General features: G+C 39.2%; 1 protein-coding gene across 10 annotated transcripts in view; it reads left to right on the forward strand.

Annotated features, from left to right (window-relative positions):
• EYA4 (EYA transcriptional coactivator and phosphatase 4) overlaps positions 1–26882 on the forward strand; it is a 169105-nt gene that overhangs the window by 124165 nt on the left and 18058 nt on the right. For all 10 annotated transcript variants that reach the window (XM_084827575.1, XM_084827566.1, XM_084827568.1 and 7 more), the window contains 3 exons: positions 12424–12560; positions 14718–14801; positions 19204–19293. In XM_084827575.1, the coding sequence (XP_084683701.1) occupies positions 12424–12560; positions 14718–14801; positions 19204–19293 (311 nt within the window). The remainder of the gene's footprint in view (positions 1–12423; positions 12561–14717; positions 14802–19203; positions 19294–26882) is intronic.

Genomic DNA, 26882 nt, shown 5'->3' on the forward strand with positions numbered 1-26882 from the left:
AGACCAGGGAGATGTGGGTTCATATCCCTGCTCTGCCACAAAGTTTGTTGGATAAACTTGGACCAGTCACTCTATCTAAGCCTAAGCTACTTCACAGGGTCGTTGAGAGGATAAAAAGGGGCAGAGGGGACCAAGAGTTCCTTGGAGAAAGAACAGGATAATAAATAAATCAAAAACATGCTTGAACACACTTAGTAAGAGCTGGAGTTCAAAACAAGATGTTCCAAAAGAGTGGGAAAAGAAACAAACTTTTGGGGTGCAATCCTATACCTACTTACCTAGGAAGAAGTCCATTTGAGGTCAGTGGAACTTTCTTCTGGGTTGAAATGTACGGGATTGCACTGTTAGCCTTATACTGTGTCTGCACATTGTATTTTTCTTTTTTGTGTATATATGTGTATATATACATTGTGTATATATATAACTGAACCCTGCGGCCTGAAACTTTTAACTAGTTAAATAGTAGCACCTCATGTGCACCATATGAATTTAGAGTAATGTTTTTTTATGTTATCATTCAGAATAAGTGGAAATATTAAATAATGTTACATACTATTCTAGAGTTACCCTGAATCATTTTGCTCCTCCAGTGAAAAAACAAACAAACAGGGACTGGCAATTGAAAAGGGAGAATCTAGAAAAATGAAAACCTGCACGAATCCATTGAAAACAATAGACTTAAATAGTTAACTGTAACTGAAATTGTTTGAACTTGAGTATATGGTTAATCACTTTGGTCCAGTGTTTCCAAATAGTTCTGATCACCTAACATTTTCTGGGTTGCATGGTATCTTGTTGCTTTTGTCACACATTTGCAATAAACTTGCTAGATTAGGTCTGTTGTCCCAGCTTCCTGTCTTATAAAGGAAAGTTTCTGATCACACACCATTACAAGGATAAAATAGTAAAGAGAGCAATATATTACTGCCACAAGTTATGTAGTATGTATTCTGTGTGCTTTCTTGAAGGTGCTTTTATGAACTGAAAGGTGGCATAAGAAATCAAAATAAATATGGGAACTTTATATGTAACCCTGCAGTATTCAGTATTCGGTTTATGTCTGATCAGTGAAACAGCCATAGGAATATATATAGCCCTGAATGCATGCATGGAGCTCCTCCCTTCACTGAACGGAGCAGTGCTAATGTACACAAGGTGCATGATGAGGCAAATAGTATGCATTTTCAAATTAGTAGTCAAAGGAACAGACTGGATACATTTTAGACCTATGGATGCCATGCTTAATCAATTAATCAGATTAATTGCTTTTAAAATATCAACAAAAAGGTGCCCCTGATGAATCAGGCAGCAATTTTAAAAAACACATATTGTTATATGCATGCATCCCACTTCTGAGCAAAGTGAAATTCTAGAAGAATTTCTAGGGGCTGCAAGAAGAAGGGAGAATTGGAGGAAATTGCCACACTGTCCCCTTCCTCCAGTGCCAGCAGGACTGCATTGAGCACAAGGATGGACCAACCGATTGATTTTACCAGTATTGATTGTACCAGTGTAATTAACAGATGAATCTACTAATTGACTAGAAATCATATAATTGATTTAAACATTTTTAATTGGATTGCACGCGTATTTAGAACAAATGTTTATGATTCCTTCTTCAAACCATTATAACTGCAGATCGGGAACACCAGATTTTACAAAAATGTATAGTTGTGTCCCTATGTGCCACATCATGTGGGCAATGTGCATGCCACGTACAGTCCTTGGCTTCTCTCTGTGCCTCCTGGGGAGCGCCATCCACTATACCTCACAGCTGGGCTGTGGGGAATAGATAGCTGGTAATAGCAGTGGGGAAACAGCAGTCTTGCCTGCATTGGGATAGCCTGGGAGGGTGAGCATAAAGGCTCTCACCTCCCTAGCAATCTGGATTACAACTGCTAGTGGTGGCTTTAACCTCTCTCCCACCCCCCAATAGTCTTGAATGTGTGTGTGCATTGGTGTAAGTCTTGATCAGGTTCGCGGGGGCAGGGCGGGGCAGGGGACAGTTTAAAGCCTCTTTCCCCCCCTTCCTAGGGATCCTGATCCTGAATGGGTGTGCATGAGTGTGTTTGTGTGAGAATGGATGCATGTCCTAGCCCTGTCCACCACTGCCCCACTCCACCAGTCCTGCCCACTCATGTGATCCCCCAAAGGATTCTGCAGAGACCAATGACCCACAAAAGTTGCCTGTGCCTCCTCCCATTGGCACTACAGAGTTTTATTTCCAAAGTGTTATTGCTGTGTTGAAGGGGCAGCAGTTCATGAGGGAAAGGGACAAGTGGAGAGAAAGGAAGGGAGAGAGAGAGAATGACAGAGATAAGAAACAGATGGATAATTAATACATTATTCATATTGGACATATTTCATATTTGCTTTGATTTGTGCACAAGAATTGTATAATTGCACATTTGTTTGGGAAAGGGATGTGGGTTTTCCTGCAGCATTTGAAATTTTGAGGAACTTCAGAGACTAGAAAAGAAGGAGAAAGTATGTGGAAGAAAGATTGGTCTGTTATGGTAGGAAGATATGTATCATATCAAAGAAATATGCAAAGAAATTCTTCTCCTGATCCCTGGCATCCTACTCATAATGTAACTATTTTCTGTTTAGAAAAACTGCCAAAACATTTCCCAGTTTTTTCCCATCTAGAATTAAAAGGCCTAAATAAGAGAACTAAGAGTCTCAGAAGTCTATCTGTACGATCATAGCCACAGAGATCTCTCTATTTCTTTTTCTCATGATCATAACCACAAAACTATATATCTGGATTAATGATGGGTCACAGGCCACCTCATAACCACCTTCTGATAAACCCTATTTCCTTTGGAAAGTCAAGTGTGCATTATTATTGTTGGTTCTACCTTAGGAGGTTTGACACACTGCCTGGATAAAGAATGTACTGCTAAAAGCTGTGGTTACACTATAGGATTGTGTTATCTGTTCTGCCTATAGATTTTTTTCCCCTTTGTTTCAAAGTCTATACTTTCAGTACCCTCAATGGCATATCAATATTAATTATGGACAGCAGTGAAGCAAGACATAAAGTTTCCAAATTATCCATTATACTTTCCAAATTACCAGTTACAGAAAGCCACTACAGACATAACTAACTTTCTGTAGCTATAAATTTAAAGAAAATAACAGCACAATCCTATAGCCACTTACCTGGGAGTAAACCCAGTTGAATTCAATGGGACTTACCTTTGAGTAGACATGCCTGGGATTACACTGTAAGTTCTTGATCTTCATTTATCAGAAACGTCCACAAAACAAATTTTTAAGCAAGCTAGTTCTAGTATGTCAGGAGAAACAGATGATGCTTTGGCCAAGGCACACAACTACAATTTTAATTAAATATTATCACCTGATGGTTAATTGACTACTGATTGTTTCGTACAGTTGAACATACATGTTAACAAAGATCAAGTCACACAGTGGTCTGGTTCAGATATAACAGAACCATTGTTTGCCCATTGGGTCTGAGCCACAGGTTTGCATACTTTGCATGTTAGAGATAGCTCCTTGAGCGGTTATACAGTCCATGTAGGGGGTTGGCAGAAGATACGTTTCCAGATGCTTTGGACCAGCATGGCCAATAGTCAGGAATGCTGGGAGTTGAAGTCTCAGATATCTAGAGATCTACCATCTGCTTACCCCTGATATAGTCTATGGTGCAATATGGCTTATACACTGCTGCACTGTAAAATCTCTACCTACTGCTGCCCCCGCCCTTTGTATGCTCCCTCCATAGTTGTTCACCAGAATTGACTGATTGTCTGGAAAGCCCTTAATATCCTATTGTTCCCGTGTGCTCATGGGACCCACTACTTGTGCAATGGGGCTTTTAAAAATAACTTGAAACGAACACAAATGCTTGTTTCCAGAATGAGGCAGGTCAACGGAGCACACAGAGAGGAGCTCTGCTGACCTGTCTCAATCTAGAAACAAGTGTTTGCACCTTTCTGGGGTTATTTTTAGAAGTGCCATGGTCTGTAGACTGAAATAAACCAATTTATTGATAATATTTATAGATTATGAAATACTGTTCTTCAATCCCATTGCTTTTTAGCCAACAGTGAAAACTGAAGTATTTCAGCAGACATTTTTAGTTAATTTTCCTCCAGTGGTTTTTTGCTCTCTCTTTTCTGCTTGTGATAGTTTATTATTTGATTACACTTGAGATTGTTTTGTTATATTGTTTTATTTTAAGATTTATAAGCCACATTGAGTAGCTGTTTAGCCTAGAAATGTGGGATATCAATTTTAATATAAATAAAGTTTTGTCATATGAAATACATATGATATTGTTAAGTATAGGAGTATGCAAGCTTTCAAATGGCACAAAACTCTTCATCGGAATGAAAAGGTATCTGATGCTTATGTATAAACAGAACAAGTTGTTGTTGTTGTTCAGTTGTTACGTCGTGTCCGACTCTTCGTGACCCCATGGACCATAGCACGCCAGGCCTTCCTGTCCTCCGCTCTCTCCCAGAGTGTGCTCAAGTTCATATTCATTGCATCGGTGATGCTGTCTAGCCATCTCATCCTCTGCCGTCCCCTTCTCCTTTTACCTTCAATCTTTCCCAGCATCAGGGTCTTTTCCAGTGACTTTTCTCGTCGCATTAGGTGGCCAAAATATTTGAGCTTCAGTTTCAGTATCTGTCCTTCCAATGAGCAGTCAGGGTTGATTTCCTTTAGGATCGACTGATTTGACCTGCCTGCAGTCCAGGGAACTCGTAAGAGTCTTCTCCAGCACCACAGTTCAAAAGCATCAATTCTTCGACACTCAGCCTTCCTTATAGTCCAGCTCTCACAGCCATACATTACTACTGGGAAAACCATAGCTTTGATTATATGAATCTTTGTCGGCAAGGTGATGTCTCTGCTTCTTACTATGCTGTCTAGATTTGCCATAGCTTTCCTCCCAAGGAGCAAGCGTCTTTTAATTTTATGGCTACAGTCACCGTCTGCGGTGATCTTGGAGCCCAAGAAAATAAAATCTGTCACTGCTTCCATTTCTTCCCCTTCTATATGCCAGGAAGTGATGGGGCCAGATGCCATGATCTTAGTTTTTTTAATGTTGAGTTTCAAACCAGCTTTTGCACTCTCCTCTTTCACCCTCAACAAGAGGTTCTTTAGATCCTCTTTGCTTTCTGCCATTAGGGTGGTATCGTCTGCGTATCTGAGGTTGTTGATAATTCTCCTGGCAATCTTAATTCCGACCTGTGATTCATCCAACCCGGCGTTTCTCATGATGTACTCTGCATATAAGTTAAATAAGCAGGGCGACAATATACAGCCTTGTCGTACTGGTTTCCCAATTTTGAACCAATCGGTTGTTCCATGTCCGGTTCTTACTGTTGCTTCTTGACCCTCACACAGGTTTCTCAGGAGACAGGTAAGGTGGTCTGGTACTCCCATCTCTTTAAGAAATTGCCACAGTTTGTTGTGATCCACACAATCAAAGGCTTTAGCCTAGTCAATGAAGCAGAAATAGACATTTTTCTGGAATTCTCTTGCTCTCTCCATGATCCAGCGAATGTTGGCGATTTGATCTCTAGTTCCTCTGCCTCTTTGGAACCCAGCTTGTACTTCCGGTAGTTCTCGGTTCACATACTGCTGAAGCCTAGCTTGTAGGATTTTGTGCATAACATTGCTGGCATGTGAAATGAGCACAATTGTACGGTTGTTTGAACACTCTGTGGCATTGTCCTTCTTTGGAACTGGAAAGTAAACTGACCTTTTCCAGGCTTGTGGCCACTGTTGAGTGTTCCAAATTTGTTGGCATATTGAATGCGGCACTTTAACAGCATCATCTTTTAGGATTTTAAATAGCTCAGCTGGAATACTGTCATCTCTGCTACCTTTGTTGTTAGTAATGCTTCCTAAGGCCCACTTGACTTCACTCTCTAGGATGTCCGGCTCAAGTTCAGTGACCGCACTATCATGGCTATCAGGGACATTCAGATCTTTCCTGTATAGTTCTTCTGTGTATTCTTGCCACCTCTTCTTAATCTCATCTGTTTCTGTTAGGTCCCTGCCTTCTTGGTCCTTTATCATGCCCGTCTTTGCACAAAACGTTCCCTTGAGATCTCCAATTTTCTTGAAGAGATCTCTAGTCTTTCCCATTCTGTTGTTTTCCTCGATTTCTTTGCATTGTTCATTTAAGAAGGCCTTCTTGTCTCTCCTTGCTATTCTTTGGAACTCTGCATTCAATTGGATATGTCTTCCCCTTTTCCCATGCTTTTCGCTCCCCTTCTTTCCTCAGCTACTTGTAAAGCCTCATCAGACAGCCATTTTGCTTTCTTGCATTTCTTTTTCTTTGGGATGGATTTCGTTGCTGCCTCCTGAACAATGTTACAGACCTCTGTCCATAGTTCCTCAGGCACTCTGTCTATCAGGTCTAATCCCTTAAATCTATTCATCACCTCCACTGTGTATTCATAAGGGATATGATTTCGGTCATACCTGTATGGTTTTAGTGGTTTTCCATACATTCTTCAATTTAAGCCGAAATTTTGCAATAAGAAGTTCATGATCTGAGCCACAGTCAACTCCAGGTCTTGTTTTTACTGACTGTATAGAGCTTCTCCATCTTTGGCTGCAAAGGACATAATCAATCTGATTTTGATATTGACCATCTGATGATGTCCATGTGTAGAGTCACCTCTTGTGCTGTTTGAAAAGAGTGTTTGCTATGATCAGCGTGTTCTCTTGGCAAAACTCTATTAGCCTTTGTCCTGCTTCATTTTGTACACCAAGGCCATGCTTGCCTGTTATCCTGGTGATTTATTGACTTCCTACTTTGGCATTCCAGTCCCCTATGATGAAAAGGACATCTTTTTGGGGGGTGAGTTCTAGAAGGTGTTGTAGGTCTTCATGGAACCAATCAACCTCAGCTTCTTCGGCCTCAGTGGTTGGGGCATAGACTTGAATTACTGTGATGTTGAATGGTTTGCCTTGGATTCGTACTGAGATCATTCTGTCGTTTTTGAGATTGTACCCCAGTACTGCTTTTCTCACCCTTTTGTTGACTATGAGTGCTACTCCATTTCTTCTAAGGGATTATTGCCCACAGTAGTAGATATGATGGTCACCTGAATTAAATTCTCCCATGCTTGTCCATTTTAGTTCGCTGATTCCCAAGATGTCAATGTTCAATCTTGCCATCTCATGTTTGACCACCTCCAGCTTACCTTGATTCATTGATCTTACATTCCAGGTTCCTAAACAATATTGTTCTTTACAGCATCAGACTTTCTTTTCACCACCAGACACATCCACAGCTGAGTGTCCTTTCGGCTTTGGCCCAGCCGCTTCACTCTTTCTGGCGCTACTTGGAAATACCCTCTGCTCTTCCCCAGTAGTATATTGGACACCTTCCGACCTGAGGGGCTCATCTTCCGGCGTCATATCTTTTAGCCTTGTGATACGTTCCATGGGGTTTTCTTGGCAAGAATACTGGAGTGGGTTGCCATTTCCTTCTCCAGCGGACCACATTTTGTCAGAACTCTCTGCCGTGACCTGTCCATCTTGGGTGGCCCTGCACAGCATAGCTTATGGCTTCACTGAGTTACGCAAGCCCCTTCGCCACAACAAGGCAGTGATCCATGAAGGGGAAACAGAACAAGGCTTTGTTACAAATATTTTAGATATTTCATGTAGATAGTGCTTTAAAAACACCACTGTACCCGTGACCACTTCCCCATCCTGTTGTTGCCTTCCAGGCCCCCTGCCCATCCTGATATTTTAATAATTATTATAATGCTGCACTAAAAAAGAACATGGAGACTAGTGCGCTGCAAAGCAACGTGCTGGCCTTCAGCACCGTATTTATTTTTAAGAATGCATTTGGGCACACTATGCTTCATTTTGAAGTATACCTAGAAAGAAAGGAAAAGCTAAGATGGGGGGGGGCATCCTAGGGGGCTAGAGCTGGTTTGGTTGTTTATTTGTTTGTTTTGGTGAGTGGAATTCGGAGCTTTTTTGTGGGGGTATGTGGTTCTTTTGCCTGTGGATGTGCTTCTCTGAGCATCAGCAGTTTGGCTTCTGTGAAATGGGTATTTTGTTGTGGTTTATGGAGGCAAATATGTGATTTGGCATTTGGAGTCAGAGCCTACCAGCCTTGTACTGAGTCTCTTGGCCAAGTTACTTGTCTCTAATCCTATGAAATGGGTCTTGGAGCAGAAAACCGTCAGTTCAAAAGAATGGTTTTGTGTTTTGGAATGCACACCCTCGCCCTGCTTTGTATTCAGATTCTTGGTCACGTGACTTTTATTTTAGTCTCACCAGGTTGCTTTCTGGGAAACAGGTGTCTTGTGGATTGCCACACCCATCATGGTTGCTGTTTTGTGAGAATGCCCACAATACTCTCAAAATGTGCCCACCAGCCCAAAAGGGTTGGGGAACCTTGGTATAAGCATTTATGCTTGTTCCCTATTATTTTATAAGCCTTTATGTCTTCCTATGGTTAAAATATTACATTTCTCATATGAGAAGGCTGGCAGTGTTTCTTATATGCAAACCATCATTTTAAGATCAAAACTATTTAAGTGTAATTAAATAATAGCAATGATATGTTGTTATTTGTAAAAAGCAATTGGAGCAATTAAACCTACAGTTGCTCAAAGAGCCATTGACTTCTGAAGTCCAAAAATAGAACCATACCTTGCATTCAAGTAGGAGACAGCTGGCCATTCTGATTTAGAGATTAGTTTAATGAAATAAACTTGGCTCTAAATATCCAGAACGTACAAGATTCAGTGATTAGATACAGTACTGGTTAGTGAGGAATTATACTATTGTGTACAAACTTAATCCAAAAATGAAGCCTAGAGCAAATGGTAATGATGACTAATGTGAAGTGGAAACTGGAAATAACATTTATTTGTTTACTTTGTGAGGCAGAGATTGAATGAGAATAATAATTGAGATCAGGTGGATTGAAACAATACTTAACGTGAAGCAATTCAGTGTATATTTTAGTAACTAAATAAAAATTTGTCTTGTATTGAACATTTATATTCAGCATTTTTGAAAATTGTATTCAGAAAGTGAGGATTCTCTTTATTTTTCTAGAGTCCTAGAGTGGGCGAGAAATCATGTTTCTGTAGTTAGCTTGTGTACCCACAATCTTGTGTTCCCCAAAGGCCATCTTATGTTTTTTTCTGTTTTCTCTCAAACCTAGACAGAAAGTGCCATGATGGCAATTTTCAAATAAGTCAGATTTTTGAAAAACAATAAGGTAGTGATCAGAGTTTAATTTTAGCCAGGATTCAAAAGAACCTGCACGCAGAACGTTGTTGGTGTCCGGAGTCAACCTTGAAACATGTGAAGTAGTGCTAGTGTTACCCCAGTCTAAAGTGCTGCATTAACTCTGATACTCGTATGGTCCTCTTGCATAGATGGTTTGACCAATTTGATGAGGGAAACAAATCCACATGTGTAATAGTGTAATAATAGCACAGACAGAGCTGCTTCCCTCTTTTAAATGAAGCAGCTTTCACTGGCGGAAGATCCTCATGTGCACATTGGAGCTCCTATGCCCTTAAGAAATCTCTGAGTCAGAGTGACTGAATGGTTATTTTTTCACCACCTACTATTAACCACAGCCATCTGGGATTAATCATAAAAGCTTCAAGGCAAGCTTGAGTCCCATCACCTCTGATTTTATGATGGTGATTAAATATTCACCTTCCTTCACTTTTAAGGACATAAAAAATAGTGGATCCAAATTTCAGGAATATGTCATACATCGTTCATACAATTTAGCATTCATGTAATTTATCCTTGTTCCATACAGATTTAGGTACTAATCTGATTCTAACATAGGTAATAATGAAAATGTGGCTCTGACACCTTGCGATGCTCAGGATTCATTTGTTTCACAGTTCCTGGACTATTACAAAGATGCCTTCCGAATTTTGCAACACCATTCTCAGCTCAAAAAACCCGATTAAAATGTGTATAAAAATGCACATTTTAGAATAAAATGCATACAAAATGCCTATTTAAGGTAAAATGCATATAGAAACAGATATAGTGAAATAATACATTAAAATAATTCCAATTTTCATGCAGTTTTAAAAAATAATTTGCAGATTGATGCAGAAGCAAGACAGAATGGACTTAGGAACAAACACATGTGAAACTGACACAGAGCAGGAAAAGAATGCAAAACATCCAAGATTCAATCCCTGACATTTCCTGTTAAGAGGATTAGGTAGCAGGTGCTAAGAAATACCTCTTTCTGAGACCCTGGGCAGTCAGAGTAGACAATATTGGGCTAGATCAGGAGTTCAGCACCTCTGGCCTGTAGGCAGGATCTAGCCCACAGGGCACCCCAATCCAGCCTGTGGAACCTCCCAGGTTTCCTCCAAGGGGTGTGACTTAGCCTCCAAGCCACAGCATCGTTGCTGACATCAGAGATAACAGTGGGGTGGCAAGGGGTGGCCTGTGGTGGGCAGTCAGGCTGCTCTCCCCAGCATGGACTGAGTTGTTTCGCATAGCACTCAGAACCCATGGTGCTGCGTGAAGATAGGGACTCACCAGGCACTGGAAGGAGCAGCTCGTTCTCCTAACACCATCAAATCCCTTTCTCTGTACTAGGAGGAAGCACAAAACTCTGCACCTCTGCCACCATGTATCAAAAGAAAGAAAAGGGGGAATGATGTTAGGGGCCTAGGCCATTCCCTCTGACATAATGTCAAGGAGCGTGGCCACACCTCCTGATGTCATCCAGCCTGCGGTGGACCTGGTGGAGAACAACCTGGTCACCCACCCAAATACAGTTCTGCAGTGTTTCCCCATGTACCCAGAATAATAATAACCTTGCTTCATGTTCAGGCGGTAGGGTTCTTGTGGAGCTGCCGGTAAAAGGATTTCCAGGAAAGAAAGAACAAACCAACGAAAGACATAAATTTTAGAATTTATTCCTCTCAGTGACTCTGGTTAGGGCAGTGTTGGTAAGGGAACAAGGGCTTTGGTCTGTGAATCAGGATGGCTCCTCTACATATATTAGCAGAAGAAACACTTGATCACTAAAGCAACTACAGTGCTTCATACAAAAACTCTGTGGAGGCCTTTCATCACCCCCCCCCCCCGAATGGCTTTTGCTGCATGCTAGCTTACTTCTTCCCTTTGGCAGCAAGAGCTGGTGCATCATCCACCAGTTCTTGGCCCACCATGGTAATGTGGAGCAGAACCCCCCTTTGCCTTGCAGCAGAAGATCTGTAGCAGCCCAGCAAACCCACTTGAGACAGACCATATTTCTCCAGTATTTTGGCCAGAGCTGTGTAAGGAAAGATTCTTCAACTAGCCCAAACTATTAAGGTCCCTAAGATCTTTCTGGATTCTTTGTGTCTCAAGCAGCTAGTTCAGTTATCATCTAAAGGCATTCCTGGGATTCTTCAATAGAATTGTTAAGGAAGAACGGAATAATATGCCCAGGGGTCAACTGATTGGTCAATACAATATATTATTTGACCCAGGAAGACATGGAATGCTTAAATACCTCTTCAGTTGATGTCCTATGGCAACTCTGATCTCTAATATGGTGTTTCTGGCTGAAGGCAGACATTTTTCTGCTGATTCCATTGATTTGAAGCAGCCCAGTAAAAGGGTTTTGAGGCCATGGGATAGCTATTAGGACAGTGATTCTAGTGGCCCCTACTGGCCCCAGAGAGTTTGCCGTGATTGTCATGACAGTGGCCAGTCATGACAATGGCCAGCCTGGATACTTACATTTTGAGAGGATCTTCTGACCCAGTAATATCTCAGGTACCTGCATCTAGAAATGCTTCATTTAACTTCCCTATAGAACTGCTGCTGCTCAGAAATTCCAATACCACAGTTAGCTCCCATATCGTCCATTGAAAGATTATACAACTGATAGGAGGTGATCCAATTTTGAGGACAGAAGGGAGGGTACACTTTTTAATATAAATAGATATTAATAATATTAATAGATAATAAATAGATATTAATAGTGGAGGCTTCATTCCCTCATGCCAGTTGCATGGTAGAGTTCCTCTGATGGCTTCTACCATGGAGATGTTAATATTTCTGCAATCTGGTGGCTGGTCTTATCGTCATCATCATCATTATGAGACATTATATTATGTCTCATAATATAAGAAATAATAATCTCTGTCTTATATTCTAAAGTTGGATAGCAAGACATCATCTTGCTATCCATCTTGCTACATGGGGAGCCTTTCTTCCCAGATGATATCACAAAGAAGGCAGGAAATCCCAGTGAGCCTTACTTCCCTAAGAAGAGCAGGTAACTTACAGGTAAATCAGCAACCCCCTTTCCAAAACTTTAGGGCACCTTATTTGAATCGTGGTATATAAAACTGTGTAGGCAGTCTTTGTATTGTGGTAAAAATAACATTACATTTTCATGAACTGTTTTGTTTACAGGAGAGTTTGACACTGTGCAGAGCCCCTCAACACCAATCAAAGATCTTGATGAAAGAACATGTAGGAGTTCTGGGTCAAAATCAAGGGGCAGAGGGCGGAAAAATAACCCATCACCCCCTCCTGATAGTGACTTGGAGGTATGTCCTTTAGAAACTGAAAATAACAATACAACATTGCCCTCAGTTGTAATACACAGATGAAGAAACTGGGGTGTGTTTTTTTTTTCTTAAAATAGAAATCAAGTAATAGATAATTATACAAAATATTCATTTGTTCAGTTTCTATTAGTCTAGTGGTATGCAAACTTTTGAAATAGAAACTGATTTAGTAATGATACCTTGTTTTCTTTGAAATGTTCTGCAAGAGCATACAGACAAATCACAAAGTAGAGCTCCTTCCTATGCCAATCATTTGTCATTCTAGAAAGCCATGAATTCAGTCTATTTCTAAAATTTGGTGTTATATCTTCCTTCTCTAACATGAACATACACAAATTAATTAAACATAAATGTTTTGTTTCTAATTTTCCATTATAGAAAAGTAAAAACAATCTTTGAAACATAATTTGGCATTTTTTACCAAATAACTAATTAAAGCTGTTTCCTTCACCAATATTCTTATTCCCGTAGGTCATTGGGACCCAAAGTGTGTGTGTGTGGGGGGGGGGGGGGTCTACCTTCTTTGGCTTGAATGGAATTTGATAATTCAGGCATAATTAACCATTTGTTCTTGGTGTTTTATTTTGCTTACAATATTGAGTGTATGCTATTCTAGCAACCATTATAATTCTAAACAATAACTCTTAAAAAAAACATTACATCTTTTATATAAAACAGCAAGAAAATCTTTGGATCTAATGGTGGATTTTGTTTGAATACCTCATTAAATTACCCTATTCTCCAATAACTCATTGTTTTCATTGGAGTATAAAAACCCTTTTTACCAGGCAACATTTATCATTAATATTTTCATAAATTTTAGAAAGATTATATACAGAGTAATGTACACAACTAAACCAAACACCTTATAATGGCTTGCTCTGAATGGTAAACGACTTTTGTAAGTTTTCTGTCTTTTGAGCTGAAGTGGCAACCGTTGTAAACTATTTCCCACATTTTGTGGGAGGGTTCTCTACAGCATTAGTGTTACAGAAAAGTGTTGCTTGTACAGGCTGTGCCTGTCCCTTCACAGTGCTTATGCAGAACAGTGTGGAACAGTTCTAACTACCTATACATATTTAATAATGTTCAGCTATCAACATTTGCTTCTCCTCATTTTTCATCCACCGTATCTATTCTAATATAGGAGTAAGTGCTGAGAACAACTTCTGGCACTTGTGCTATACTGTCCTGGAGAACTCAATCAATATCTCTTTCAAATAGTTTCTCTTGCATTTTTAGTGTGTGGTCCGTTCCCCCGCCCCGCTGAATATATCTGTTATGCCCATAACAGATAATTTCCAAGGCCCACATCAGCCCTGCAGCTCCCAGACTGGCATTTGTGAATTTCTGCTTGCCCTGTTCCTTTGGGCATCAAAGCTCTGACCCCAGCCACTTGCAAGGAAACTTCAGTCAGTCTCCTGCTAGTCTGGCTTGTCTTTCCAGCTCTAAAGCCCTTCGCAATAGATGACAAAATAGAAAAAGGAACTCCACCTGAGTAGAAATTGAACTTTCCAAAGCTGACTAGTTATTTTCAGTTCCTAACATCTTAACCACCCACACTCCATGTTCAGTTATAATAAACTGAAGAAGAGATTTATTAGAAGTGGTGAACAGTTACATGGGATAAGAGGCAAACCAAATGTGCCCTTCTTAATTACATTTTGTATTAAACACTGGAAGTGCCAACTCAAAAGAAACTATGGTCTTCCTTTCATAGCTGATACACTCAAGTACCCATCCAAGGGAAAAGGTCTTTCCCCAAACCTTTCTGAGATTAACAAGGTGGCGTTCTTCTTGTAAATTACTACTTCCAGACTGATCAGTTCAGTGTTGTGGAAACTCACCCACTCCTTGCTTTAACCAATTTGTATTTTAGTCCTCCTCAGAGGGAAGTCATAAATCACTTTTCTTTTGGAAATGAATACCTTTCATCTCCAAAAGAAACAGAACAGAATAGTGGTGGGTTTTCTTAGATAAGAAAAGAACTAGATGAACCCAGCCCTCAGGAGCTGGGGTAGTTTCTCACAATTACAGTTTTGGGGTACATCATTCGCTTTTTGCTAAAATATACTTTGCCTATGGTTTTCCTGCTGTTTTATAGGTACTGATTTTTGTCAATGCTTCTGTTTTCAGCGTGTATTTGTTTGGGATTTGGATGAAACTATCATTGTCTTCCATTCGCTTCTTACAGGATCTTATGCACAAAAATATGGGAAGGTATGTGACACATGAATTCAAAACACTAATCCTACAAACTGCTTTACTTGTGGTTTACTTTTTGTGCACTGAAACCATTAATCTACTCATAAGTCATGATCTTAAAACCTTGCAACGATCCTATAGAATTCAGTGGCATTGCAGGTATAAAGGAATACTTCTCACTACTTCATATTCTTCTATTGGTGCTCCTTTTACCTTTTTAGGGCATTTTACATCTCATAAGAGAGCCACTAAAAACAAGTGGGTCTACAGCTTTTCTAAAGGCCTGTAATGCTCCAGGACAACATCTCAAATACTTCCCAAATGGCCAGTGCTTGGAAGAAACAGCCTTCAAGCAACCAGTCTCTCAAGCTGGAGTTCTACTAGTCAGAGGGAATCTAGGTAGAGTATGTACTGAAAAGTGCTGTTCAGCCAGTGATAGATTTTTCACTTAAAATCCAGACATTTTCTGGAAGACAATTATTGGGTGTTTTTTTTTTTAATATTGTCCATGATGTAGATTGAAAATAGATTTGGTACCATATAGAGTCATGGAAACTTTGCTAGTAAATATATTTATATAGTTTATTTTTAAAGCTTTTTCCCTGATGCCACTATATAATTTTCACTTTGTTTTGGGATGAAAAGAGGAGCAGTCTTTTGACACAATTCAGGCTTCTTTCCTCAGCCTAGCTCCGCAGAAATATAAGTGTTGGTTCGCCTAGATATTTTTACATTGTCTCCTAAGAGGCATTCTAGTAGATGTCCCAGTCTAGCACAGAAGTCAACAGACAGACTGTCTGGCTCCAATTTATGCCCACTGCTAACATAACCAAAGGCATTTGTATTTTGATATAGGGAAGTGTTATAGTTGATCTAGTCTCCCTTGCAATGCTGGCAATCTCTGGCTAAGGGCCATGTTCCCAAGAGCCAATGAACTAAGAGGGTTTTTTTTTAAAAATATCTGCAATACATCCTGAGGGGAAACTGTTTAAAATGTTTGCAGAGATGGAGGCTATTAATACAGAAGCATTTATTTGCTTCAAATTTAACCTTGTAGCAGTTTAACAATTGAATATACTTAAATGTTTGTTTCTTTGATTTTTCCTTTCTTGCTTTTAAATTGAGGGCAGCTATATGTTGCAGCTATATGAAATGTGTGTCATATGTGACTGACAGTCACCTTAGAAGAAAAGCTGCTATAATTTGCTACTGAAATTATATGCTCTAACCTCAGAAAAGTGTAATATTTTGCATAAAATAAATTAATTTAATAACAATGCATTATTTAATGTTCACGAGAAGTAAAATGCTGCTTGAGCCTTTATCAAATGATACTTTGACTGTTAAAACGATGATAATTGATATGAGATGATGTCCCTACCCTTCATTGTCACTATAGTCCAGCAGATAAAGCTTGGGTCTTTCGAATCTACTCCACTAGATAAACTAGTAACCCATATTCCTCAATTTACCATAACATGCTATGAAATGCATCAATAAATACATTTAACACATGCACTTGGATTCTGTTACCTGCTGCCACAGTGCTGTTCCTGCCCCTTTTGTATCTAGCCTGCACTATCCAGCTGCTCTCTCTTCTCTCCTGGTCTGCATAGATTATTTTTTATCCTCGTCAGAAGACTTCTGTCACTGTTTGTACCTCCTAAGCAATGCTGCATCCTGTCATGATTTCCTCTAACATGCTGAGGTTTATTGGGAACATCATGCTGCGGGCTTCTTCACACAGAGCTTTTATCCTGCTATTGAAATTGCTCACTCGTGGAAGTTTGAGGGTCCTTTAGATGAAGTCGTCAATGTCCAGGGCTTCTCTCACACTAAATGACCTTTATTCCATTTTTTAAAAGATCGGAGATAATGAGCTATCAAATTACAGTGCGTGAGTTGCCTCATGAAAAGAGAAAAACCTGCAATAAGAGGAGCTAGACCACAGCACCATCTAGTGGCTGTATAATGAAACATAAGGAAGACTCAGAAAAGTGGGGAGGGGAGGAAGTGCATGTAAAGGGAGTCCATCATTATCCTGCATTTAAAGCAGAAGCAAAAAGCCCCGTTTTAAATGCGGGATTTTAGCCTGGTGTAGAAATGTTCTGTATCTTTCCCCCCAGAAATGCAGCTCTAGAAAGCTGTATTCCTCTGGCAGGAAAGGTAATCCTTTGGCCAAACAACATGTCACATATCATTGTATTTCCTCCCACTGATAGTTCTTTTTAACTGAAAAGTAGCCTTTTACTGAAAAGAAGCTGCCATTCGGACTGAAAGGGTGTTGAGGAGTGAAGGGCTATTTACAACACAATCCTATGTGTGTTTTAAACACCATTGATTTAAATGGCTTTTGCTCTTAGGTAAGTGTGCATAGGATGGCAGCTGGAATCGATTTCCCCTCCCTGCTGCTTGTACACTCAAAATTATCAGTAGTCGTCTGTGAGAAAGATTGAGTTGAGTATTGGTATGTGACCCAGGTGAGAGCTGAGCAGTTTTCTGTTAGAGCAGAGGCTCTGTATGGTTTCTGGAATGGTTCATACAGAGGGGTCAATTCTTGCCCTATTTGAATTAAGTTCTGTAAATATCTTAGTTTTAGTCCTCCACATTTACAATTTACATGTTGCATTTTTGTATAAAGATTATTCATATTGTTACTGTCCTGGTGATTTATTGTAGTTAGGCTTTTTTATCTGCAAATGTTTACATTCATATTGATTTTTGTGAGAAATTATTTTTTAATTGTGTTTTATATTGAGTTGCATTTGAAATGTTTATTAAATGTTTAATGTGTGCATTGCTGATACATTACTGTGTTTGATATGCTGATGTGGATATACTGATCGCTGTTTTGACTGAAATGTTATTTATGTGTTTATATGCTTCATGCTTTATTGTTGCAAGCTGCTTTGAGCTGAACTTTGTTGCTGAAAAACTACCATACAAATATTAAATTATATCAAAATAGTCTCCCAGCTGCTTTTTCACTTGCAAGGGAAAATAATAGACCTGCTATCACCTATGCAGTAAGGGAGAGGCCAATAAAGAGCTCTCGCAAATGATGGGGTATGGGAGACACTCTATCATGATACATGTTTGAAGTTCTACACAGTTCTACACACGCGCTGCTTTTCTTAGAATGCTTAGGTAGAGTGGACAAGATACAGGAATACTTCTTTTGAGGCATGGCCTGTCCTTCCCTAGCAAGCTACATGCCTGGCCTACCTGAGTGGCGTACCTTGTGCTTGCAGCCCTAGTTTGTTTCAGTGGAGTTGAGGTTCCTGCTAGGTATTTGTGTCTGAATTTCTGAGGAAAGGTACTCATATGGGTTCTGAGGAGACATGCTATTCTTCTGCTCTTTGTTTCTTTCTGTTTTTTTTCTTTATGCGAAGTGTCTGACACCAAGTCCCAACTTGTGTGTTCATCGTTCTTTAGAAATAGGGACACAGTGATGTAACTCCATGTGATGTTTCTTGATCTATATGTGTGCTCTGTATTTTCTGACTTGATCTGATATACGCCGGATGGTTCGCCATCATTGGCTGTTGAGTTAATTGGAATCCTATCCTATCCTGTCCTATTGTCAGTCCTTTGTGGTTTTCCATTGATTCCAGTAAAAGTGTTTTCCTTACGCCCTCTCTTTTGAAGACATAATGTTCTGCCAGTATAGGATCTATAACCTCTGAGTGAGCATAGGATTCCAGTCAAGGCCCACTCCCAAACTATGTCCCCAACTCCACCCAGCCCAGTTGTCCCCCATTGTACCAACAGTGATTTCCCACTAGTATTGCTATGTTGATGTAATTTTTCTGTTGGCATAGTGATGTGCCCTGCTGGTTCAAGGAAGATTGGAAGTAAACCTTTCCTGACCAGAAGGTGTAATTCATGGGTAGGATCATTCTGTTAGTAATTTAATTTGGATATAAACCTTTGTTGCATAATCTTCTTTACTCTTACACAAGAAATTAGGTATGTTTTCAAACCAGACAGTGCTGTGTATAATTCAACACTAAGACCTCAACTGAATCATTGCTTAATTTATATTCTTTGTAGCATTTTCAGACTACAATAAATATTTTGTGGTTGTTATACAGCTCTTGCGTCTTAAGTAAACTACTGTATTTGCCTTTAGAATTCATGTCTCATCGCCATGAAATTATCTCTCCAAATCCTTAACTTCCCAGGTTTCTAAATAAATCACTAGACTCCTTTCATTGGGTGAATATCTAGTTGTAATTAAAAATAAAACTATGACAGTTCTATACATAATTCTATACATAATTACTCTCACGTAAATGTATTTTCAGTCCACAGGATGTACATGTATGTAACATCATAGAATTACAGCTTTTACAAGTTCATTTTTGTCAATCCATTACATAAGAGTATCTATATTCTTTCCTTTTTTTCACCCAAGGATCCACCTGTGGCAGTGACTCTTGGACTTCGGATGGAAGAAATGATTTTTAATCTCGCTGATACACATCTGTTTTTTAATGATTTGGAGGTATGTATCCACAGAATGTATATCAGGCCATCTGCATCCCAGCATATAATCCCTTGTTTTCTGACAATTATCAGTAGCTAGAAATAGAATCTTATAGAAACACATTTGTGGCAAGGGTATCTGCTGTTGTTAGACTGGCAAAAGTGGAAGTGATGGACAATTAATAATATCTGATAATATTTATTAGCTGTCGAGCAAGTGCCACAACTACATGCTGTACATAAATGAAAGGCCGTGCATTCAAAGCTTGCAATCTAATATTGAGGGTTAGGTGATTTATGCTGCTATAAATTCATTTAAAGTGTTTAGAACTTATTATCACAGTTACAAATAGGATTATTGGCCTGATCCAATAAGACTAAGGGTATTTTAAGGGTTTTTTAAAGTTAAGAGGGTTTTTAAAGTTTAAGGGTTTTTTAAAGTTAAGAGGGTTTTTAAAGTTTAAGGGTTTTTTAAAGTTAAGAGGGTTTTTAAAGTTTAAGGGTTTTTTAAAGTTAAGAGGGTTTTTAAAGTTTAAGGGTTTTTAAAGTTTAAGGGTTTTTTAAAGTTAAGAGGGTTTTTAAAGTTTAAGGGTTTTTTAAAGTTAAGAGGGTTTTTAAAGTTTAAGGGTTTTTTAAAGTTAAGAGGGTTTTTAAAGTTTAAGGGTTTTTTAAAGTTAAGAGGGTTTTTAAAGTTTAAGGGTTTTTTAAAGTTAAGAGGGTTTTTTAAAGTTAAGAGGGTTTTTAAAGTTTAAGGGTTTTTTAAAGTTAAGAGGGTTTTTTTTAACTGTTTTAAAGGATAGAAAAATGACCATTTTTAAACGGCATCTGACTGACACAGCATTTTAATAGCTGTTTTTGTATTTTTATTGTATAGATTGTGTTTAAATCCTTGTTTTTTTCTTGCTATCCCCTAAAAGCCTTTTACTCAACCATTTTTAAAGTAAGCCTCTTATTCCAATTGCTCATTAACTCACTTATTCAGTGAGCCTGTACAGAGTTTATAGAGCCATCCAGCGCCTATACAGCTTTATAAGAAAGACCATCCAAATCTTACCTTCTGGTGGATCTCCTGCTCCAAGGAAGGTTCTCTTTCATTTCACTATAATTGTCATATATGGCAACATATTCAGTATTGCTCCTATGCATTAGCTGGCAAGCTGTGAAAGCGAAAGAGCATTTATTTATTTATTTATTTATTTATTGCATTTATACCCCGCCTTTCTCCCTCTCGCAAGGAACTCAAGGCGGCTTACATTATCCTCCTCCTCACCGTTGTATCCTCACAACAACAACCCTGTGAGATAGGTTGGGCTGAGAGTCTGTGACTGGCCCAAAGTCACCCAGTGAGCTTCCATGGCCAAGTGGGGACTAGAACCCGGATCTCCCGGCTCCCAGTCCGTCACTCTCACCACTACACTACACTGGCTCTCATTTGTCATTGCTTGGCACGGAAGGCTATTTCAGTTAGTCCTATTGTTATGATTTAGTTTCCCTGCATTCGAATGAATATTCTGATCATATCGGTACACAGGCTTTCACGTGGTGAGAGGATCTTCAGAGACCTAAATACAGGAAAATGCTTTCTAAAGTTATATTTAGGAGTTGGAGTGATGAGTTTAATTTAAAAACAGTTGCCTCACTGTAAATTATGAAAAACTATGCTACATTTTTTTTTTTTACTATCCAGGAAAATATTTCTCATATGTGTGGCAGATAATCTATACCAATTTTACTATTATCCCGAAGATAATGGTGAATAGGCGTTGTTGTTCACCCTCAAGACTCTAGCTTCTAAGATCTGCTGCATAATAGGATTTTTGTTTTTACTGCAGTGAGTCATTGTTTTTATTGGATAATGAAATTATTACTGACAATTCCAAAAGGATCATTTTTGCGGGTCATCTGTAGGTTTTGCACTCCTTTAGTAAAAATGTCAAGTTGTGAAACATTTCTGTAAGGAACTATTTGCACTGAGACATGATTGAAGTTAATATTGCAGCAGTCAAAATCAGTTATTGTACATGACTTTGTAAACACACAGTAATGGAAAATATATCTTATCTTTCTTAGTTTTGAACTTGCACAGCCAGTGACCCACTGTGACTTGAGTGTAGCCAGTTCTGTAGCTGTTTTGAAAGGTATTTTACCTTAAAATTAACAGAGAGCATTTCCACCCACTTCTATCCCATCTCTATTATGATCAAACTACAATATCTTGATATTATGCTGGCAGACTGTTAGTTTCCACTGGGAATGGGAGGAATTAATTTTGGCTGATGACTTAAAAGCACATTACATACAAAACGAACTACATTCACTGTGAACTTCAATGGGATTGTGCAAGTCCAAGTACATTTAGGATTTTAGCCAAAAACCTGGACGTTTCTGGGGTTTGATGCAAACAGTTGTGTGTGTGTGTGTATATGCATACATACACAATATTGCAGATTTTTGTAGTTGTGTGTGTGTGTGTGTGCGTGCGCTGCAGATTTTTCTCAGGTATCTTGCAAAAATGGTAATTGAGTTAAAATAATTCTGCAGGAAATGTATGCACAGAGCACGTCTTCCTTTTAATGTTCAACCAGCATAACTAATAATAAGTGACAATAATGTATTAAAAGGATAAGCCATAGAACCACAGAAGAGGAAATAGGCAAACCACTTTTTTCAACATATGACACTAATGTAGAGCAAACTTCCAAAAGTAAAAAGAGCAAGAAAAAGGCAGACAAAATTAGTGTCCCTGGTACTTTTGATCCATACCACATATTCATTATGATCATTTTCAAAATGAAGGAAAAAAACAAGTACATGGGAAAAGGGAAGACTCATTCATTGCCTTTTTTCATATATAGCTTGATTATTAAATTATCACATAGATTTATCACTAGGATTTTAACAGCAAATGTTTCACCTTATTCATAATAGCCAGACTAAATACTGTGTAATTCTTACATAATCATCTTATAATGTGTCTGCACGTCTCTCTGCCTGCCATCTCCTGAATTGCCTCACTGGTGATGGGAGAGGTACTATGGCAAAACTAAGACAGGCAGAATGGTAATAGGCTATGTTGGGGAGGGTTCTGTGACCTTTTTTCTGGAAGAGGATCTCTCAGAGGCCTTTTTCCCCAAGAATTGCATATGGGAAAGCTGCCTCAAAGCTTTCAATGCCTTTGTAACATCACTAGACAATATGCCGTTTCCATCTCTCTTCTCTTAACTATTTGCATAATTCCGTCCCAGTGGAGTATAAAGCTGTGAGAAGGGTAGGGTGGGATATTGGAGGCACGAATAGCCTGGAAGAACTCTGTAATATAGCACGGTCTAGACACAGAAACCGCCCTAGCCACCTGCTATAGATTTAGAGGAAATATATGAAAAGGACTGAAGGATGGAAACAAATGAAAGAGGACCCAGCATGGAAAAAATGTCAATATCAGACTTGGTGAACAATGCCAGGAATAGCTGAGAGCACCTAGACATAAGCAAAAGCACAGCTACTATAGACCACAGTGATAATTAACTCCTCCCCTAGGGAGCTCCACCTTGCCTGCTCTTTAATGAGCTTCTGCCACACACTAAAAACGTGGTTGTTCAGGCAGGCATTTGGGGTGGGTTAGGGTATTTTTAGAAATACGTTTTCATGTAGAATTTTATTGTTTTAGCTGTCTGTATTGCTGTACATCACCCAGAGTGGCCGGGTGACCAGCCAGATGGGCAGTTAAGAAATTTAATTAATAAATAAGGATTTGAGAAAGTGGGGATTTTGCCAAATGAAGGAGAAAACACATGCCCGACAAAAATGCTGATTGTATAAGTATTCCCCTTTTCTAGGCCAGGTTTCCAATTTTCATCCAGATTCCAATGTAATCCCAGGAATGAGCTATGGCTGTGTACCCCTGAAGTAAAGATGAGAAAGAAGGAGGGGGATGGGATACAGGGCCAGTTTGGTAGGAAGCAGAGGGCTAAGCGAGGAGGGCTGTAGGAAATGGGCCAAGGGAAAGGAAGGAGAAGCAAAACCTGTGGGGATTGGTGAAGTTCGAGCTGGGACTTGCCTACCTACTCAGCTGTGGCTAATCTTTATGGCCATGTTTCAATATCCATTGCATCAATACATGTTTCAATACACATTTGATAGACATATTTTTAAACCTTGTGACCTCTGGCCATGGAGAAAGCCTCCCAAAGAGCCTCCCAACCCTAGGAACTGGAGTGGGAGAAACCATCAGTATGCAGAGTATGCAGAGATATGTAACCATCAGTATTACAGAGATTGTGACATTAGATGCCAATAGATGGATCCCTTCTATTTCATTCCTCCCAATTTCTGTGTTTCAAAACTTTCATGTGGGTGCTGGACCATGTTGCCAATTCAAAAGTTTATCTATCAATTAAAGGGCTGTAATTAATTTAAAGTCAGTTATGCAGTTATCAGAGAGCCACTTCCCCTGAAATATTTGGAGCGGGATTTAAATATGTAATTGAATAGAAAATAGAATATGCCCACAGTGCAAATGGAACATTTATTATCCAAAGCAGACAGCCATTAGTGAGAAGACCCATAGCTCAGTGTTGGGGAACATACTTTGCACAAAGAAGGTCCCTGGTTTAATATCCAATTATGAGGACTGAGAAATGAAACTCTGAAAGAACTAATTTTTCCTTGCCTAGGGATTTTATAAGATGGGATTTTAAATTTAGCTTGATTGATCATGGATCACCTGTCAACGTATTGCATTCCATTTCCCAAGAACAAAGTGTCATCAAGGAAGTTGTAAGTTCATGAAATTCCTGGTATTAGGCAGCATCCAATGGAACACTTACGCCTGTGCCTGTTCCCTTCTGCCCCCCCCCGCCACAAATGCCCCCCCTGCCCCCCCTCCCTCCCACAAATGATGGGTCCTGCCGATTCCATTGCACAAGTGGAACCCACTGCTTCCACACTGGAGATTTAGCACTTCCTAGAGGAAGCCCCAAAACAAGTGGAAACGCTTGTTTCTGAAAGAAGGCAAGTTGGCAGAACTCCCTTATGTGAGCTCTGTCAACTTTCCTCCTTCCAGAAATGAGCATTTTGCTTATTTTAGTTTGCCCCCCAGAAACATTAAATCTCCCTTGCATAAGCAGTGGGTGCCACTTACAGATGGGAATTTCTAGGGTGCAAGAAGATCTGTGGGGGTGAAAGCGCCCCTTTGGATACTGCCTAATGACACAGTAATTCTTGTATACAGGACTCTGAGATCAGGCATGTTTTCCTTTCTTTTACTTCAAAATTTTAAGCACGCATAGACCACATGCATAAGTACAAAGTTGTTGTTACAAAAAATTCATTTCAAAAAGCTTTCTAGGAATTGTTTCAGGGGCATGCCTTTCTTTAAAAAGATTAAAATGTGTTACCCACAGGACATTTCTGGGTGTAGCAAAAGGAGTAGAGATATCAAGATGAGGACAGGTACTTCGTCCTGACTTTCCTCAGCTTTGCCACTCATATTTATATGATTGTTGATAAGCTGTTCACATGATACCTAACAAAGGATAGGACATAAGCTCAGCAGACTTTAACAATCACCTATTTTTTCCCTAAAATTCCCAGATATGATTTGGGGGTAATATATGTATTTCATATCCTTCTCAGCAGTGCTGAGCAACACATTTCCCTAAGTTCTCAAAACAGGATATTTTATTTTAAGATGGCATAGAAATACAATCAGTCAATAAATAAGTAAGGATGATCATTTGTTTGAGTGGACATGTATAAAATTGTGTTATGACTAATTTCACTTTACTTAGTCTGGATGAAATTACAAAAAAAATCCACCACACCAATTAGAAAATGAAGTTACAAAAAACACAAACCCATTTAGGAAGTGCTACTTTTGAATATGTTTTAATTTTTAATTGTGACATTTCAGCAAAACCATAAAGACAAAAAATAGTTGTCACTACATAGATTTGGGTTTATCGATTTCAATACTTTCATATGAAATGTATATATGAAAATATGACTTTCTAATACTTTCTAATACATAAACTTCAACAAAGACAGACTTTTAAATATCACGTATAACCAAATGGGACATAATTAATGTTAGTCAAAAAGTATATTTGCTGTATCTTTCTACTGCCAGTTTTTGCCATAAAATTGGTCCTTTGCTGTTTCTAAGAATTTTAACTGTTTATTTTCTGAAATGTCTTTTTATTCCATTTTTAACAGTTGCTTAAATATAATATTTGAGCCATTTGGGATATATTTATATATATTTTCTTAGGAGCTCAAAGTGACTACAAACAAAGAAGAACAATTTAAAACATCACTTATAATCTAACACCAAAACAGCAGCGAGAACAACAGAAAGCAAAAGCAATAACATTGATTAAAAATCCAGAGGCAGTTAAAACCAGTTCAATAAAAACAGCTATTTACAACCCAAATGTCTTCCTAAAAAGGAAGGTTTTTACCAACTTACGAAAGACCATTAAAGAGTGGACAAGGGGCTTCTTCATACAGAGCTTTTATCCTACTATTGAGATTGGTTACTCACGGAAGTTTGCGGGTCCTTTAGATGACATTGTTAATCTCCAGGGCATCTCCTTCACTAAGTGACCTATATTCCATTTTTTAAAAGATCAGAGATAATGAGCTATCAAATTACTCTGCTTGAGTTCCCTCCGTGAAAAAGGAAAAGCCGCAATAAGAGGAGCTATACCAATGAAACATATGGGAGACTCGGATAAGGGGGGAAAGGAGGGCAAGGGAGGAAGCTCATGTAAAGGGAGTCTGTCGTGATCCTGCATTTAAACCGGAAGCAGAAAGCCCCATTTTTAATGCGGGATTCTAGGCTGGTGTAGAGATGCTCAAGATGACCTTCCTTTGTAAGGGAGTTCAAAGGCCTAGATGCAGCCACCAAAAAGGCCTTTTCCATGGTCCCAACTAAATGTATTTCTGGGGATATTGGGATAAAGATGATGCTTCAAAGATGATATCAGTAGGCAAGAAGGTAAGGAGAAACTACCTTCTCCTTTAAGAAGGAGAAGGTAGTCCTTCAGATATCCTGTCCCAGTCCTAAATCATAAAGATCTTTAAAGGTCAGCAGCAGCACTTTGAATTATTCCTGGAAATAAATCAGAAGCCAGTGCAGCTGTTTCAACAAGGTAGTTACATGCTCCATATATGCAACCCATGTAAATAGCTGCCAGATTCTGGATGAATTGTAGTTTCTGAGACCTCTTCAAAGGCATCCCTATGTAGATTAAGGCATATGTCACCATGACTAGATTTGCATTCTTTAGAAACAGCTGTATCATTGGTACAGCTGTCTCATCTGGGAAAATGCACTCCTGACCACGACTGACACCTGGGCATCTAGGTCAGTGGCCAAGATGTGAACAGGTGTCCCGCAGCACCACCTTCTGAAACTGGCCTTCCAGGAAGGACCAGAGCCACTGTAATCCCATGTCCCCAAATCTCACCCCAGCAAGCAGGCTCAGAAAGATACTTATGGTCGATGAAGCTGAGAGTTGCAGAGAGGTCCAGCAGAAACAAGACAGCCCACTCCCTTTGTCCAATTCCTGGCATAACTTATCCACCAAGATGACCAAGGCTCACTCA

This window comes from Heloderma suspectum, chromosome 1 (genome assembly GCF_057233095.1).
Source record: "Heloderma suspectum isolate Gila_16-S chromosome 1, 16-S_ref, whole genome shotgun sequence".
NCBI classification, from domain to species: domain Eukaryota; kingdom Metazoa; phylum Chordata; class Lepidosauria; order Squamata; family Helodermatidae; genus Heloderma; species Heloderma suspectum.